Below are 17886 nucleotides of genomic sequence, written 5' to 3'. Positions count from 1 at the left end.
GATTCGGGAAGATTAGCCGCCCGGCGACAGATCTACTCTTCTTCAGGGCGACTAATCTCACCCCAAATGTCGCCTGAAGTTTTCTCGTGAAGCAACTTCGGAAAACAAAGTGCTCTGAGTGTCATCCCGCCGGCAATTTTAATTCTAGCCCGCGGGAAGGCAGGGAAAGGCAGTTTGGGTGAGATTAGTCACCCCGAAGAAGGGGGCATTTGATCATGTGTCTCTGCCCTAAAGGTTTTTCAATTTTCAATTTTATTGAAATTATTTGATTAAAATAAAGTCTATGGGCGATGACCTTTGCAGTATTTTGGAGCTTTCTGGATAATGGGTTTCTGGATAATGGATCCCATACCTGTATGAAAACATGGTCCTAATAGTGACCTAAAATTCCAAAAATATACTGGAAAATAAAATTTGCATTTGTCCCCATGGAATGACTGCTGTACAAGAAATTCCAATGAGGCCATTAAATAAATATATACCTACCTAATCAGGTTTGTCAGACTTTCAATCATTTTTTTTCGGTGATGATTTGTTATGGTTATGTTGATGTAGACTGTATGAGAGTGGAACTATTCATGCATCCATGAGGCTAATCAAGTTTGGCATATAGTGCTCCAGACTTGATAAAGAAGAAAAGTATCTCATGATAGTGAATTCTTTCACTGCCAAATCCATATTCCAAAATGATCGGAAGTCATAAATGGTTTGTGGCAACAGAACAAAAGCATCTTGCAGTTTAACAAAATGATTGATGGTCGTTATTTTCCCAAGTACATTTAATGCAGCTTGAATTATGGAAAGTGTATTTACTAAGTAAAATGACACCAGGCTTTGCTTGTTTTCTCAGCCAGAGGTGGTAATTTGTAGACATTTTTGCTTGAATGTATATTTCATTGTTAATACAATGTGTTTATTATAATGACACATGATTTTAATACAAATTAACACACAAAGGCTTACATAACAAGATCATGTAGCTTATTTAACATTTAAAGGAGAAGGAAAGGCTTGCAGCACTTGGGGGTGCCAAATGTTAGGCACCCCCAAGTGATTGTATTTACTTACCTGAAACCCCGGGCTGGTGCTCCTATCAGCAGAAAACTGCACCGGCCCGGGGTTATACCAGTGAGCACTGCGAAGCGATCCTCTTCTTCTTTCTTCAAATTTTCCGGGGCAAACGCATGCGCAGTTCAATGAAATAGGCAACTTTTTAGTTTTAGTTTTAGCGAAGAAAGAGGAAGACGGAAGAAGATTTATACCATGGTATAACATTTATACCATATGGAATTTATGTTACACACTCGATTACAAGATTATTGGACTACCTTAAAGTGACACAGACACTAAAAAACTACTTTTTAAAATATGAATGTACATTAAGGGGCAGATGTATTAAGGGTTGAATATTAATCCTCGATATTCGACTGGCGAATTCAAATCCTTCGACTTCAAATATCGAAGTTGAAGGATTTTGCGAAATTCGTTGATCGAACGATCGAAGGAATAATCGTTCGATTGAACGATTAAATCCTTCGAATTGAACGATTCGAAGGATTTTAATCCATTGATCGAAGGATTATCCTTCCATCAGAAAAAACTTAGAAAGCCTATGGGCTAACATTGACTTCGGTAGCTTTTAGGTGGCGAACTAGGGGGTCAAAGTTTTTTCTTAAAGAGACAGTACTTCGAATGGTCGAATAGTCGAACGATTTTTAGTTCGAATCATTCAATTCAAAGTCGTAGTCGAAGGTGCCAAAAAAACACTTCGAAATTCGAAGTATTTTTTATTCTATTCCTTCACTCGAACTTAGTGAATGGGCCCCTAAAAGTTACCTATATGTTGGGTTATTGCCCTACATTGGTTGGCTCCTTCCCTTCCTATCTCACATGTTATTAACAGACTTAAATTTATACAGTCTATGCATCATTTATTGGCTCTCTTGGAAGACAAACTTTTTCTTATGTACTATTATGATTTTATTCATATGTTGATAAATATGACAAATAACGAGTTATAAAAAGTCACCTATAGGTCATGTTGATTGTTTTTTGCTGAGAGGGTTGCTTATGTAATTTATTGTTAGTTGAAGTTTCTAAACCTGACTGTTTTGCCAACCTGACTGTCCCATCTCAGCCTGTCAGTTAAAGTTTCCAATGTTGACGGACTCCTGCTGCACAAATATGGCAGCCCCCTCATACAGGAACATGGGGCATCAGACAGGTAATGTAAAAGCATTGTGCAAATTATAAGTTGCTTTCAAAGGCAATATTATGACAGATGTAAAAAAGAGTATAATTTCTGGTGTCAGTATCTCTTTAAGTCAAAATACAACCGGCAAAGTTAGGTAGGTTTAGCGTAACAGGAAATGTTAGTATTAACCTTATTAAAGGGGTTGTTCACCTTCCAAACACTTTTTTCAATTTAGTTGTTTTTAGATTGTTCCCTAGAAATAATGACTTTTTCCAATTACTTTCCATTATTTATTTTTTACGTTTTTTCCAAAATCTAAGTTTAAAGGTGAATGTTCGTGTCTCTGGTGTTTCAGTCTGGCAGCTCAGTAATTCAGGTTCAGACTCTAAACTGTTACAATTTTGCAACATTTAGTTGATACATTTCTCAGCAGCATCTCTGGAGTATTAGCAACAATTGTATCAATTCTAACAGCTGCCTGTAATGAAACCCAGAGATTCTGCTCAGCAGGGACAAAGATAAGAAATGTATCAACTAAATGTATCAATTTAGAACAGTTTACAGGATCGGCGACCCCCCCTCCCAGAGCTGCTTCAGAAGGAGAGAAATTACACTTTATACTTCAATATTTGAAAAACCATGACACATAGAAAATACAAAGTCATTGGAAAAAGTCGTTATTTCTGGTGATCTATCTGATAACAACTAGTTGTTTGAAGGTGAACAACCCCTTTAAGCTTTGTCGGTGCACAACAGGTTTAATTCTCTTGCACTCAAACATGAAGAACTTAGTATTAAATGAAGACACACTTATTTCAAGTATGGGAAAGACTAACATTGACAAAACAGTACATCAATATGATTATTTGCATATGTAAATTGGGGACTCTCAAGAGTATTCACATTCCCGAAGTCAATCAAATCAAGCTTCAGTCTTATAGAAAATATTAAGTCCATGTGTGGATTAAATATGCAGCATTTTGAGAGCTCATCAGTTCAGTGTCTGACTTTAGTCAGCAAATGGTTTGTAAATAAAAACAATTCCACTGTCAATAAGCTCTCTACTATTTATGATGCTCTAATCTCTTAATCGTTTAATACTGAGACCAGAATCAGTTTTACAAATATTGGCAATGAACTGCTTCTGTAGCTTTCCATTGCCATTAAGCAACAAGAAAGGGGTTAGGTTTCAAATGTTTGACACCAACCTCAGGGTACAAATATCTGCCTCCCTTATGACTTGTCTGAGGCCACACAGCAAACTTGAGCCAACTGCTTTAGCTCCCTCTACCTTCTTATACCTTAGAATCAATTAGGGCATTGAGATGGTTGAAGAGCAAGGGTCAATAATTCAGTCTCCAGGGCTCAAATTATTTTCTCTTCTTCATTTTCGTTTTTTATTTATTTGCACGACATTAAAGGGGGTTATTTACTAAAACTGGATTTTTTCGTGATTTATTATACCTCGTTGCTGCAAAAAGCCAGAATCCAAAAATCATCATCATCATTTATTTATATAGCGCCAACAGGTTATGAAAATCCGGCATCTCAGACCTGTCGTGTATATGGCAAATGTCCCTATCCCAAGCTGAAGATGTCGTGGTTGGCTCTGGGTCTCCTGAAAAAATCAGCGTTTTCAAGAAATAACCTGAAAAAATTTAGCAATTCAGGAGAAAAGTCTGAAAACATGTACGATTTGGGTTCTTACTCGATTTTATCTAGATCTTTTCCCGATCCAATTTTGGTCGAGCTTTTCTTTTTATTTAAAAAAGAGAGATAAAATCAGATTTTAGTAGATAACCTCCTCAAAGATGTAAAATTACCAGGGAGCAGATGCATTTAATATGATTATGTTATGTTATATTCCTGCTCATTTTCACTTAGTTAGTTTTTTAAAAACTAAAAGTTCTTATATTCTGGTGATAAATTGGTCACTGAATCTGCCCACTGTGTCTATACTTAGAAAGCCTTCTTCTATGAAACAAGGTTGACAAATGAGTTGATCTAAAGCCAATTTGGTCACCATGTGCAGGGGCAAATTAAGCTCATGCTAATGTTTGGTCCCTGATCATAAGTCAGGCCTAGACACCACTTGTGAGGAGACTGGACTTGGATATTCTAACCTGCCTATATATTTATATGGCCAATTCCTATCCAGCTATCGAACAGGCAGCACATCTAGACGAGTGTCAAGTTACCAGCTAATGCTGCCCATTTACCGTATATACTCGAGTATAAACCGTCCCGAGTATAAGCCGAGGTACCTAATTTTACCTCCAAAAACTGGGAAAGCTTATTGACTCGAGTATAAGCCTATTTGGAGGTGCCGGCGTCTCGTTTTTGGATGTTGGCGACCATTCTTGGACGCCGGCGAATATTCTTGGAGACTATTCTTGGACGCCGGCGACTATTCTTGGACGCCGGTGACTATTCTTGGACGCCGGCGACCTTAGTGCTCTTGACCCGAGTATAAGCCGAGGTAGAGTTTTTCAGCATATTTTGGGGGGCTTATACTCGAGTATATACATATGCATCAGCTAAATATTATTTAATTTTATTATACACAATGTTGATATTTAGCTAAAGGCTCTGTTTAAACAGAATGAGCAAATTGCAAGTGCTACCAGTCCATACTTCTATGGCTTCTACAATAAAAGTAAATTAAACAATACTTCAGCAGGGCTGGTTTGCTTAAACAATTTAACTGCTTTTTGAGATTTAAAGCATTACATGTGACAGTTTCTGACATGAGAAGAATTTAATTAACATACCTAATTTTAAAATAGCTGATGATGTCTTTGGCTTGTTCAACGCTGAACAAAGTAAAGATTCCCTTTTTGCCAGGATGACTTTGCCCTATGCCAGTCAGCAGTCTCCCCAGGTCTTTTAAGTTCTCTTCAAGTGACATTTTTTTGGCTGAAATGTGAAATACATTCATTAGAAATAACATTTTCCTCTAGCCAGCTGGTGGTGCTGAGTAGTCTGTCACTATTACCTAATAAAAGTGGAAGGCATACGCATAATTGAGTGCAGCACTGTAAATGATAGAGGGTTAAGTGAGTTACTAATGCAAAATGGCTTTTGGATTATCCCAATATTACGGGGGTCCATGCTATATGCTATATCCATTTTAGAAAAGTGTTAAATAAATCAGGGAAATAATACATTTATTTCGGACATTAAAAATTAAGCAAAATTCAGAAGCTTCCCTTAGTAAGTCATTCATTCATATAAACTTTAATGGAAATTAAGTCTGTGCCTCCTGGGAAAAATGAACCTGTGACATTATCGATAATTGGAATAATAACATTTCAGCTGTATAATTTAACAGGAAAAGTTTTAAAGGAGAAGTAAAGGTTAAAATTAGGTAAGCTTTGTCAGAAATGTCTATGTGGATAGACTAGTAAACCCTCAAAGTAATGCTGCTCTGAGTCCTCTGTCAAAAGAAACACCACATTTCTTTCCTTCTATTGTGTACTCATGGGCTTCTGTATCAGACTTCCTGTTTTTATCTTACACCTCCAGGGCTTGGGCTTGAGCATGCTCAGTTTGCTCCTCTCCCCTCCCTCCTCCCCTCTCTGCTGTAATCTGAGCTCAGAGCTATGAGCGAGCAGGGAGAGACTCAGGAGAGACAAGTGATGTCACAGTAAGCTACTATGGCAGCTGCTATCCTAAACAAACAGAGAATGTCTATAGTTGTTTACTCAGGTATTGAAAAGCATTCTAAAGAAAAAAAATGGTGTTCTATCTTGCACTGTTGTGGTTAATCTTTTGGCAATAAACTGCCTTGGTAGCTTTCCTTCTCTAAATATCATTTTCCTGCATACAATAATACAATACCCCTAAAAAGGCTCAAACACTGTGAGAAAATGACAATACTTACTCTCTAAATTATCCAGCAATAAATACAATAATCCCATAAAATCTGCAAGTTGCTCAGAAGTGAAGCTCATCTCTTTCCCCCAGCAAAAACCATCCACGTAATAATCAAGCAAAATGGCTTCCTTTAAATTTGTTTGTAGCTCTTTAAAATGAAGGAACTCTTCCATTTTCCTGCAAAAATAATTATGCAAAATTATTAGCACAAGTACAGCTGGATGGGAAGATCACACAAACAATCTAATAAAACAATTACTTTTTAACATGCAATGGGGAAATCTGCACAGCTCCGATGACAGTATCCAGGAGATTTGGTTAAACATTGTCTTACATCAAGTATAATGATTTGATGTGTGTTTTACTACATAAATAAATACATTAGCGATGTTTGTTTGTCAAACTGATGATTAATAGCAGCGACATCTATATTTCAGTGATATACTTTATGATATTCACTCAAAAAATAGGTCGATAATCACTTCTTAAGGTGGCCATAGGCTTAGAGATCCGCTTGTTTGGCGATGTCGCCAAACAAGCGGATCTCTGCCTGATATGCCCACATTGAAGTGGGCGATATCGGGGTGATCTAATAGTGGGCCCTAGGGGCCAACGATCAGATCATAATGCAGGAGAATGGGCGGTCGGATCGCAGGACCGCATACATGCAGAGATGCGGCCGTGAATCGTCAGGATTTTTTAAACCGCCTGACCGAGATCTGGCCGACTTTCGGGCAGATATCGATCGGGAAACCCTGTGGGATGGCCCCACATACGGGCCAATAAACTGCTGACTCGGTCTGTCAGCAGCTTTTATCGGCCCGTGTATGGGGGCCTTTAGGAATAAAATTTCTGGTGTCTATTTGGCAGTAAAAAATGTTGAAGCTAGGGACCCCCATCCCCAGTAAAAATGGTCTTAAAGAAAATACAGGTATGGTATCCATTATCCGGGAATGCTCCGAATTATGAAAAGGATATCTCCCATAGACTCCATTTTATCTAAATAATCCAGATTTTTAAAAAATGATTTCCTTTTTCTTGTAATAATAAAACATTACCTTGTACTTGATCCCAACTAAGATATAATGAATTGGATAAGTAAACCTTAAAGGGATACTGTCATGGGAAAAAAGTTTTTTTCAAAATGAATCAGTTAATAGTGTTGCTCCAGCAGAATTCTGCACTGAAATCCTTTTCTCAAAGGAGCAAATAGATTTTTTTATTTTCAATTTTGAAATCTGACATGGGGCTAGACATATTGTCAATTTCCCAGCTGCCCCAAGTCATGTGACTTGTGCTCTGATAAACTTTAATCACTCTTTACTGCTGTACTGCAAGTTGGAGTGATATCACCCCCTCCCTTTTCCCCCCCCAGCAGACAAACTAAAGAACAATGGGAAGGTAACCAGATAACAGCTCCCTAACACAAGATAACAGCTGCCTGGTAGATCTAAGAACAACACTCAATAGTAAAACCCCATGTCCCACTGAGACACATTCAGTTACATTGAAAAGGAAAAACAGCAGCCTGCCAGAAAGCATTTCTCTGCTAAAGTGCAGGCACAAGTCACATGACCAGGGGCAGCTGGGAAATTGACAAAATGTCTAGCCCCATGTCAGATTTCAAAATTGAATATAAAAAAAATCTGTTTGCTCTTTTGAGAAATGGATTTCAGTGCAGAATTCTGCTGGAGCAGCACTATTAACTGATTCATTTTGAGAAAAAAAATTTTTTCTCCAAAAAAAACTTAAATGTCAGTAAGGCTATTAACTTCTTCAAATAGGTCGGCGGACCTCTGTCATTGACTTCTACATGAACTCGGCAGGTTTTAGGGGGCGACCTATCAAATTCGAGTTGGTTCCAGGGTAGGGAGGATTCGAATTTGAATTTCTAAATTGAGTTGGTGGTTGTAGACTCGAAATTGACTAAAAAATCTAATTGAAAATTTGAATTCGAACCTTAGTAAATCTGCCCCTAATAGTAGAGGGTCTGGGAAAAAATAAAAAGAGCCAGAATTTGAAGGATAAAATATATGCTGGTTAGAATAGGTTCAGCTATAACAAAATGCTTATGGAAAGGTAAACTTCTGTGATTTAGTGTCCTATTAAATGATTTCTCTGCGACTATCAAAAAGTGTTGAGTATAGAGAAAGGTACATGTACTACCCACACCAACCCTACAAAGCTAGAAGAACATGCTGCAGAGGTCTATCAGGCAACCAAAGAGAAAAAGCCCATAGCCTTAGGATACAATGACAAGGACAAACTAGTGGTTCTGTAATTTACAGAACCAATTAAAGTTAAATGTTCCAAAAGGAGACATGAGTTAATAAACAAACAAACCAGACACATTCAATTAAAAGAAAAGGGGTGCGAGAGAGAAAAATAGGTAGTTAATTTAATTGTTTCATTTTGAGACTGTGTTTTAATTTATTTCCGCTCTTAAATGTTGATGGTGCCACTTAGCACAGTGGAGATACACTGCCCCCACCCAGTGCCCACAGAACGCCATTGGTTTGAATAGTATAAAACAATGAAGGACTAATCTATAAACGATTTTTTTTCATTGTTGGGCTGAATGCGGTGATATTGAGGTTTATCACTCAATCTTTGTGATGCTTATTTCCTTCTTACAGATGAACGTTTCAACTCCAAACAACTTTATGACGGAATTTATGGTCCAATTGACATTTATAAGATTACCTACCCATCATTTTAATGAACTGCAAGTAATCTTAAAAATGAATATTGGATACGAATATGCTTCATATCGCTTTACATGTGGAACCTCTAACACAATTTATTTACTTTGTTTAACGAAGCATGATGGTTTTGATATCCATCAACTTGTGTGTACAACATCAATAAGTACAGTAATTGAATTCTGGTCTCTGTAAATGTTACAGGGTTTGTAGCTGATGCTTTGCAGAAAACACTTTCAGCTGCGTACGTTACTTTTATGTCCAAGAAAATCTGATATGGAAGCAAACAAAGGCCACCGTGGAAAGGCAGAATGCAGCCACCGTTCTACAAAGGAATAATGGAGCAAGTGCAAATCATAATGGGGTATCAAAAGAGAAAACTGCAAAGTGTTCACTAAATTTCAGTAAAAAGCCCTGCAGAAATGTGGCTAAAAAGCAGTTGAGGTCCCATAGAAATCAAAGGTAGCACATTCTGATCCTGGACCTTTTTTTATCCATTCAAACTTTTCAGATTTTTTTTCCGTTTGTTCAGCACTTTTTTCTGTTAGTATTTTTTCCCGTGTTTGGATCTTTTAATAAATTTCATGGTGTGGTTTTTAGAGAAACAGAGTTTGATCGCGGTTTCAAAAAGGCTCTAATGCTACTTAAATTCGGCCAATTTTTCAACAGTCTCATTTTCGTGTTCTTAGAGGTTTCTGAAACCACGATCAAACTCTAAGGGGCCCATTTACTTTGCTCGAATGAAGGAATAGAATAAAAAAACCTTTGAATTTCGAATGTTTTTTTTGGCTACTTCAACCATCGAATTGGCTACTTCGACCTTCGACTACAACTTCAAATTGAACGATTCAAACTAAAAATCGTTCGAATATTCGAACATTCGATAGTCGAAGTACTGTCTCTTTAAAAAAAACTTTGACATCCTACTTCTCCACCTAAAACCTACCAAGGTGCAATGTTAGCATTTGGGGAACATTTGTTCGATCGATTAAAATCCTTCGAATTGAATCAAATCATTGTTCGATCGAACTATTTGCGGTAATAGTCGAAGTCGAAGGATTTACATTCGGCAGTCGAATATCGAGGGTTAATTAACCATATGTAAATCCTAGTTCTCTAAAACCAGAAATTACAAAAAATCTGAACTGAAAAAGCACGAACCGGAAAAGTCACAGAAAAGTCGCACAACGACTTAAGACTTTTTCATAATGTCGTACAAAAGTCAGCGTCAAAAACTCCGGATAACGAATCAAAGAAAGATCTTCCAGTTGTAAAATGGACATTTGCCATTGACTTCTACATATTTTCAACAGGTTTTAGCTAAAGTATTATCATACTTGGAATTGTCGCATAATAAATTGTGAAAAAGTTGCAGTTTTTTTCCGCGATCTGAAAAAATTTTCGACTTAATAAATCGACCCCTAAGTTTGTTCAAGAGCAGCTACACATAGAAACCAATCAGCAGGAAGCATTTACTGGTCACCTGTTTAAAAGCAAACATCTTATTGGTTGCTATTGGTTACTGCTCCAGGGCAAACTTAGGGGTAAATTTATCAAAGAGTGAAGTTCCGCCACTAGAGTGAAATTCCGCAGCTCTAAATTCATTTCTATGGGATTTTGAAAGGCGTATTTATCAATGGGTAAAAGTGAAAGTTCACCCTTTGATAAATACGCCTATAAAAATCCCATAGAAATGAATGGAGTGGCGGAATTTCACTCTAGTGGCGGAACTTCACTATTAACTTCACTCTTTGATAAATATACCCCCTAGTGCTTACTGTTTAATTGTGGTTTAAAAAAGTTTCGGTTCGGGATTCTGGCTTTTTCAGCAGGATTTGGATTTGCCCGAATCCTTCTACCCAGCCAAATTTACTCCGAATCCTAATTTGCATGAGTTTTTTTTTTTTTACAAAACAAGGAAGTATAAAATGTTTTCCCACCCATAATTTACATATGCAAATTAGGATTCAGATTCGGCTGAATTTTTCGTGAAGGATTCAGGGGTTCGGCCGAATCCAAAATAGTGGATTCGGTGTATCCCTACTAAAACGGTCCTTTTAGTATTGCAGCCCGAAACCACCCATAATTTTCCTCTATGACAATCATTTGTAATAATTAGAATATTTGCTTAATCTTCTTATTTTGCTCTGTGGGAGGTGGCTTTCCCGTAATTCGGAGCATTCAGGATAACAAGTCTCTGGATAAGGAATCCCTTACCATATAGTTATGTATATATATATATATATATATATATATATATATATATATATATATATATATATATATATATATATATATATATATATATATATATATATATATATATATATAAAATTTTATTTTTTATTTTTTTCATACATGCAAGTGTAACATCATAGCACTGACAAGTCTTGCCGCAGGGGGATTAGTAGAGGCACTAGTTTTAAAATTAATACCCCCACATATTCCACTTCAGATCTGTGTATAAAGAAAGCAGAAAAGGGGAGGGAGGACGTTCAATGTTCGTGATGCTTTATTTTCTTTTTGCAGACGGATGTTCTTAGCTTCACACATCTTTATTACTTAATTTATGGTCCGAGTGACATTTATAAGATTACCTACCCATCATTTTAATGAACTGCAAGTAATCTTAAAAATGAATATTGAATATGAATATGCTTCATATCTCATTACATGTAGAAACTCTAACACAATTTATTTACTTTAACGAAGCATGATCGTTTTTTTTTAATCAATTTTTGTGCAACATCAATAAATACAGCCATTGAATTCTGGTGTCTGTAAATGTTACAGGGCTTGAAGCAAGAAAAATAAAAACATTTTTTTTTTTAGAGAAAAGACTTTTTATTTTATATCCAAAAAAATCTGATAAATTGAGAAAACCTGGTTCAAAGCAGATTTGAAAGCAGGTTACCAGTGTGTTTTGGATTCTTGGATGCAGGACGAATATCCGCACATACAAAGTATAGAATATTAATTAGAAACTTGTAAAAGAATGTTTTCTTATTTGAAACTTGAATTTTCTCAAGCTGTAGATATCTGCAGCCTGATGAAATACGTTTCCTACCTGACCTAATTCTAGGATTCTAATTAGGAGCTGGGAGAGAAATTGCGTGACTTTTTGTCACAAAACAAAGAAGTGAAAAATGTTTTCCGCTTCACGCCCCTAATTTGCATATGCAAATTAGGATTTGGTTCGGTATTCGGCCAAATCTTTCACATAGGATTCGGGGGTTCGGCCGAATCCAAAATAATGGATTTGGTGAATCCCTACTTATGGGGGCAAATTTAATTATGGTCGAATATAGAGGGTTAATTAACCTTCAATATTCGACTGCCGAATGGAAATCCTGCGACTTCGAATATCGAAGTCGAAGGATTTACCGCAATTCGTTCGATTCAAAGGATTTTAATCCATCGATCGGACTATTTTTCTTCGACTCAAAAAAGCTTAGAAAGCCTATGGGGACCTTCCCCATAGGCTAACATTGACTTCGGTAGGTTTTAGGTGGCGAACTAGGGGGTCGAAGTTTTTTTTTAAAGAGACAGTACTTCGACTATCGAATGGTCGAATGATTTTTAGTTTGAATCGTTCGACTCGAAGTCGTAGATGAAGGTTGAAGTAGCCCATTCGATGGTCGAAGTAGCCAAAAAAAACATTTGAAATTCGAAGGTTTTTTTATCCTATTCCTTCACTTGAACTAAGTAAATGGGCCCCATAATGTACCACCAACTTTTTGTTGCTGTGATTAAATTGGAAACTCTTGTCTCCTGCTTTGTAATTCCACCAGCTAAGGCGCAACACTGTGCAGGACATTTCAAGAATTCTTTTGCCAGCAAATACAATTTGGCAGGTACCTTATAGGTATCTTAAATATCGATATATGCAACAGTTATGTGAGTCTCTGTATGGCTTACTGTTCATTGAAATAACAAACATCTGTTGTAGAAAGCAATACATCTAGCTTCTAAAAATTCCATTAGGATGGCAAAGAAGCTTGTTACTAAGAGTGATAAAAGCAAGAGCCTACCACACATAATAGCAAGAGAATATGATTATGTTCTGTCAGATACATTACCTTGCCACAGTTACAAACAATAATGGATCATTGTCCATTATTATTATTATTAGTCGACAGGACGGTAACACCCAAATGTTAGTTTTAATGCTCAAAAAGCTAAATGCATACATGTCATACCTTGCAATTCAATATACGTATGGGATCCGTTATCCGGAAACCCATTATCCAGAAAGTTTCGAATTACGGAAAGGCTGTCTCCCATAGACTCCATTATAACAAATAATCCAAATTTTAAAAAATGATTTCCTTTTTCTCTGTAATAATAAAACAGTAGCTTGTACTTGATCCCAACTAAGATATAATGAATCCTTATTTGAAGCAAAACCAGCCTTTTGGGTATATTTAATGGTTACATGATTTTCTAGTAGACTTAAGGTGGGAAGATCCAAATTACGGAAAGACCCGCTATCCGGGAAGCCCCAGGTCCCGAGCATTCTGGATAATTGGTCCCATACCTGTATATATATATATATATATATATATATATATATATATATATATATATATATATATATATATAACTATATGAATATCCTGTAAATGATATCCTTATAAATGGTGCTTAGTGATGTCATCAGTTATAATCGGAGCTTAGTGATGTCGTTTCTGTCACATGACTCACTGAAACTTGTGTATTATAATAAATAAAGTACCCCCTGTTGCAAAATATGAAGATATTAAAAGTCAACTTAGGAGAGAAAAAGAGAGATATATATTCATATTCATTATTATTATTCCATGTTGCATTTGCCCAGTCAAACTATATAAAGGTTACTGCATAATAAGATTCCTATTATTTGGCTTTTTATAGAGAGATGTTGGTTAGTTGCTCGGTCCCATTATCTGTTTTATTTCCTTCCACGTTCCTTCAGTCATGTGCAATATTCCTCTAACAATATGGTGGAATAAGGGCACGGCCTAGTTGGTGGGTAGTGCAACCAGGACTGGAGCATGAAAAAGATAAAATGAAATCATTATGGTTTTTTTATCCTGTTTTAATCATTTTAGACCTTCAAACAGGGTTCCAGGATGTTTCACTTAATATCAGGATTTCTGATGCTTACACAATTTCGTATATAATTGGCCTGGCCTGCACTTTGGAAAACTGATCAGTGTTGTTTGATTTATTGATCCATATATATATTTGGCTAAAACAATAACCGGCACAGTTGAAATCTGGCTGACTTCAGCCAAATACTTATTGAAAAGGTTTAATAATCCTGTCAATAATGACCCTTATTAATATCTAATATTTGGTCTGGTGACAATAGAGAAATGGATCGGTCCAATTTTTCATCTAGATTAATGAAACATTTGTCTTTGCAGCCCTGCCCTTAATTATTGGGGCGGCTATAGAAAGAGAGAGAAAAAAGATGAATATATATATTTTTGGTTATACAGGTATGTGGCCTGTTATCCAGAATGCTTGGGACCTGGGGTTTTCTGTATAATGGATCGTCATACCATAAGTCTACTCAAAGTCATTTAAACATAAAATAAAGCCAATAGGCTGGTTTTACTTCCAATAATTCATTATACAGTATCTTAGTTGGATCATGTATAAGCTACTGTTTTATTATTATTATAGCGGAAAAGGAAATCATTTAAAAAAAATAAATAATTATTTGTATAATATGGAGTCTATGCGAGATGGCCTTCCAGTAATTCAGAGCTTTCTGGATATGGGATCTAATACCTGTATTTGTATTCAGGGCCTCAACATGGTTAACCACAGTAGTAAGCTCAAACATATCTCAGAGAATAAATTAAGGTTTTCGAGTTTATTTTGTAGTCAAAAATCAATATTTTTTTTCAGGGTTTTTATAGAAAAATCGATCGGTTCAAGCGATTTCAGTTTTTTCTCACCGAAAACTCGATTAATTTGAGTTTTCTATTAGTTCGATTAATTTGAGTTGTTAACTCCGAACTCATTGATTTGAGTTTTTCCCAAACCAGAAACCAGAGTTCATTCGAGGTGTATAAAACTAAAATCGGACCTCTGATAAATAACCCCCTAAATGTCTAAACCTTTATGAGATATAAGGAGAAACATTACTGATAACTAACATCCAACTTAATAAATAAATGGAGGCAGAGAGTGAGGTAAAGAAAGAAAAAAAAAACAACATTATATACTTATTTTTATTCTGCTTTTCCCTAATGCTTTTCTACACTTCATTCTACCCAATGACCTGCTAATGTACAGACGAGAGCTGCTGAAATCTAAATTAGGAGTGTGGTGGTCATGCAGTGACAGGCGCGTGTTTTATAATGACAAGGTGAGAAAATATCGTCGTATTAAAGTTTTGTTTTATAGAACTGACCTAATTTGATGGCAAAGTGGAAAACCAACACTACAATAATGCCTGATTAAAGGAACAGTAACACCAAAAAATTAAAGTGTTTTAAAGGGGACCCATCACCCAAAAAAAATATTCAAAATCCTATTTTATCACATTAGTCAAGCAAAATTAACTTTAATTACACTGTATAAATTATTTGAATCTTGTTTCCTTCAGTCTGGGAATTCATAATTATAACAAGCAGGCAGCAGCCATTTTGTGGACACTGTTATTAAGACAAGCCTTGTATCATCTCAGAATCTTGTTTGTGCCCCAGAATGGGGGACCTGATGTCCATTCCCATGTCCTGGCTACACAATTAAATGGTGAAGAGAACAGGGGAATGTGGGGAGAGCAGTGACATCTAGGAAGTGCTGAATGGAAAGTGAAATTAATTGTCTGCCCCGCCTCTAGGCCTAAGGCTCACAGCCAGTCACAGTTTTAACATAATGTCGCAACAAGCAATGCATGAGGTACAAAGCCGGAGGAAAATAAAATATATACATGCTTTCATGCTGGTGATGAACTACAACTCCCAGAATCCCTCAACAACAGAGGGAGCATTGCAGTCTGGACAGGAATACATTAAATATTATTTATACATTTTTAAATGTCTGGCAAAGTATAAACAAAAAAAAAATGGAGCAAATAAATACTGATTATAAATGGATATTTAGGTATTCATATACTATAACATTTATGTATTTGATTTTGAAACAAAGACAGTGTTTTTTTTTTTTTTTTAATCAAAAAGTATTGATGTATTAGAACAGTGCAGCAGGCGTTTTATAAAATACAGCTTTTGCAATGTAAGGGGTTTAACATATTAAGAAATTCAGCACTAGGTGGCGCTTTAGTTTAGCAGCTAAACAAGCTCAAAATAGGTTCATTGATTCCTAAAAGAGAAGAATGAAGCTGTAATGTGCACTGGAAAAGAAACATGAGAAATAGATTTCAAGAGGTTCCTGCATTTTATAATTACAAGAATTTAGAGGCCTATTTATTAAAGGTGCATTTTTTTCCAGTGGAAAAGATCCAGTTAGTTACAGATAAAAACAGTCATTTTTTAAAAATTGGATTATTTGAGAGACCGCCTTTCCATAATTCAGAGTTTTCAGGTTTTCAGATAACGGATCCCATACCCGTATATCAATAGAAAGATTGTTTGAAGTTTTATCATGCTCCGAATAAAGAATTTGTCTATTAAACTAGGTGACATTTCCTACAAAAAAATCTAAAACTCCTAGGGGTAAATTTACTAAGCGCCAAAAATTTGCCAGCGACGGCTTCGCAGGCAGCGCAACACTTCGCCAGGCAAAAATTCGCTCAGACAACGCTAATTCACTAACATGCGTAGTTGCATCCAGGGCGCTTAACGATGGCGAAGTTTCGCTAGCGTTAATTCGGCAAGCAGAGCGAAGTTGCGCTAGCGTTGGCTAAATTGCATACGGCGGGAAGTTAAAGTTGAACGGACGTATATGTTGCAGCAAATACATTACATTACACAAGCCCAGGGAACTTTAATAAAATAAAATAGAGTTGTTATATTGCCCTACACATGAGCCCAGTGAATAGTTTATGAGCCATAAGTTAGGAAATGTAGGGGGGGAAGCCTGGTAACACAAAAAAAATTTACGCTCTTTTGCAGCCTATCACCCTGAAAAAAGGAAAAGACGCCAGCGTTTTTTGTGACTTAGAAAAATTTTCAACTAAATTTTGAGGAAGTCCTATTTACTCTATAGCACTTCGCCTGGTCTGAGGTGGGGAAGGCAAGTTTGGCACAAGAGGTAACGTTCAGTAAAATCCGCATCTTAGTGAATTTGCGGAGTTACGTCAGGGAGCCGTTAGGGAGCAAAGTGCCGCTAGAGTCTATCTCCTTCGCTAGCAAAGTTACGCCAGCGACTGTTAGTAAATCGGCAAAGTTCTGAAATGACGTCAGGCTGGCGAATTTTTGCCAGCGTTAGTCACTTTGCCCTTTATTAAATTTGCTCCCTAGTTCTATATGATAAAGTAATTTTTCCAACTGAAAATTTCTGCCCATTTGCAATAATAGGAAACAACAAAATTGACCTTAAGAAGAAAAGTAGTATTTGATAAACCACTGGGTGACCCATACATATGCATACCCAGTCTAGGGGGTCATCCTCAAAATGGGCCAAATTGGTCCCTGCAGTTGGTGTATTAGATAAACCGCACTCCTGTAAATGACTTACACTACAATAGTGGTGCTGGCCCTCTGTTGACCTGGCAAGGTCCCACAGCAACAACAGACACACTGTTTTCGGCAGTAGGCGAAGTGTTCATTTCTTTATTTTATAACACCAGCAAAATAATCCTCCAAATAAATCTGTATAAATCTGGCTCCATGATCTTTGTCCCTGCAGCTGGAGTTGGAAACAGTAAAGGGTATGTAAAGGCAAAAATAAAATCCAATACAAAGCTCTACACAGTCGCCGACTGCTATACAGGGAAACAAACAAAGCTGTTTGAGTTCTGCATGGCTGGGAAGTAAGGTGGGGACTCCTCCTGCTGTTTCCCTGCTCAGCAGTTAGGGACCGTCTGACAATTCCTATCCACTGCAGTAAATGAAGGGAGAATTTCACTGTAAACAGTCAGGTTTCTTATAAAAATGGTACACATTTTTTAATTAAAGTATATTGGAGATAGGTTTCTTTTTTATTAAAGAAAGT

General features: G+C 36.6%; 1 protein-coding gene across 1 annotated transcript in view; it reads right to left on the bottom strand.

Annotated features, from left to right (window-relative positions):
• cabcoco1.L (ciliary associated calcium binding coiled-coil 1 L homeolog) overlaps nucleotides 1-17886 on the bottom strand; it is a 76982-nt gene that overhangs the window by 45134 nt on the left and 13962 nt on the right. Inside the window, exons 4-5 of the mRNA XM_018225110.2 lie at nucleotides 6078-6247; nucleotides 4966-5110 (exon numbers count right to left, since the gene is read on the bottom strand). Of these exons, the coding sequence (XP_018080599.1) occupies nucleotides 4966-5110; nucleotides 6078-6247 (315 nt within the window). The remainder of the gene's footprint in view (nucleotides 1-4965; nucleotides 5111-6077; nucleotides 6248-17886) is intronic.

The sequence above is a fragment of the Xenopus laevis genome, chromosome 7L (genome assembly GCF_017654675.1).
Source record: "Xenopus laevis strain J_2021 chromosome 7L, Xenopus_laevis_v10.1, whole genome shotgun sequence".
NCBI lineage: Eukaryota > Metazoa > Chordata > Amphibia > Anura > Pipidae > Xenopus > Xenopus laevis.
This window is presented reverse-complemented; position numbering and strand designations above follow the sequence as displayed.